General features: G+C 45.3%; 1 protein-coding gene across 1 annotated transcript; it reads right to left on the bottom strand.

Moving 5' to 3' along the window:
* Positions 1–566: 566 nt before the first annotated feature.
* LOC133914722 (uncharacterized) lies at positions 567–1,052 on the bottom strand. Its single transcript, XM_062357764.1, has one exon. The coding sequence runs from the start codon at positions 1,050–1,052 to the stop codon at positions 567–569; it is 486 nt and encodes a 161-aa protein (XP_062213748.1).
* Between the last annotated feature and the right edge of the window lie 374 nt (positions 1,053–1,426).

Raw genomic sequence — 1,426 nt, 5'->3', positions numbered from 1 at the left:
TCACGCCCATTATTTATAAATATATCATTAGTGATAGGTGAATTTACCACATGTCACTAATGATCGAGTCACAGTGACGGATGGATTTACCACCACGTCACTGGGACTTGGTAATTACTGACGGGTGGTAAATTCACCCCTCACTAATGACCTCTTTAGTGACACGTGACGTTATCACCCATCACTAATATGATCATCCCTCTATTTACATGTATATTGGCTGCATCCTAAAGCAAAGTCAGGATTTGGCAGCAAGATAATCCGATGATGAGAAAAATGTACTCAATTAGCTGTCTCACTTGCATTCTCAATTTAACACACTTTTCCAATTAACTGATATTTTCATTAATTTAGGATAAGTAAGTTCATCACAACAAAAGAAGGTCCGGATTATAGAAAAAAAATACCCATCCGGACTACAAAAGAAGGGTGCTAAATCCAAATTGCTAAATTCGGATTACCACCATAAACCTAGGTAAGTAATGGACTACAATTCATCAGTGTTGTCGAGGAGTTGCCACCGGCACTGGACATCTCCTCATCCTCCTCCTCCTCCTCCTCGTTGGTCATGTCGTAGTCGCACATCTCCTCATCCTCCTCCTCCTCATGTCATCATTGGTCATATCGGAGTCGCCGCCCATCTCCTCATCCTCCTCCTCCTCCTCGTCATCGGTCATGTCAGAGTCACCGCCCATCTCCTCCTCCTCCTCCTCCTCCTCCTCTTCATCGTCATCGGTGTCAGAGTAGCCGCCCATCTCCTCATCCTCCTCCTCCTCCCCGTCATCAGTGTCAAAGTTGCCACCCATATCCACCTCCTCCGCCAAGAGGTGTGCGATGGCCTCGTCATTGACGACGGCCTCCGACTTTCCCTCGGCTTCGCTGATGAGTTTCGCCTCATGGACAGCGCGAGTGATCACCTCGTCATTGGCAATCGCTTTCTCCTTCTCATACTCCTCCTCCGCCTCCACCATCAAGAGGTTCCAATCAATGTATTCATCGTCGAGGGCCGGCACCGAGGACGATGATGTCACGTCCTTGTCGTTGGTGGCCATAGACAGCACTAGATTACATGAGCAGGGTGGTGGGTGCAGTGGTGAGGAGGAAGCTTAGGATGTGTAAATCAGAGGCTAGGGTTCTCGGGCCCGTTATTTACCTGTATATGGGATTTACCTATATACTGGCTGCATCCTGAAGCAAAGTAAGGATTTGGCAGTCATCTTCTCCTACAAACAAATCACAAATTTTAGGTTACATTGAAATTCAGACTTAACTGAATATTACAAATTTGAGGTTATATTGAAATTCAGACTTAATTGAATATTACAAATATTACAAATTTGAGGTTACATTGACTCATGTATCATTTGGCATGTGGCAACCGTTTTCGTGCTTTCTTGACATGGATCCATTTGTTATGGTCGGAACG

Source organism: Phragmites australis, chromosome 4, assembly GCF_958298935.1.
Source record: "Phragmites australis chromosome 4, lpPhrAust1.1, whole genome shotgun sequence".
Classification (NCBI taxonomy): domain Eukaryota; kingdom Viridiplantae; phylum Streptophyta; class Magnoliopsida; order Poales; family Poaceae; genus Phragmites; species Phragmites australis.
Note: the sequence above shows the minus strand (reverse complement) of the source record. Positions and strands in the feature narration are given on the sequence as shown.

What these genes read in the sequence shown, in the direction of transcription:
- LOC133914722 (XM_062357764.1), bottom strand. Translation starts at nt 1,052, where the DNA reads ATGGCCACCAACGACAAGGACGTGACATCATCGTCCTCGGTGCCGGCC.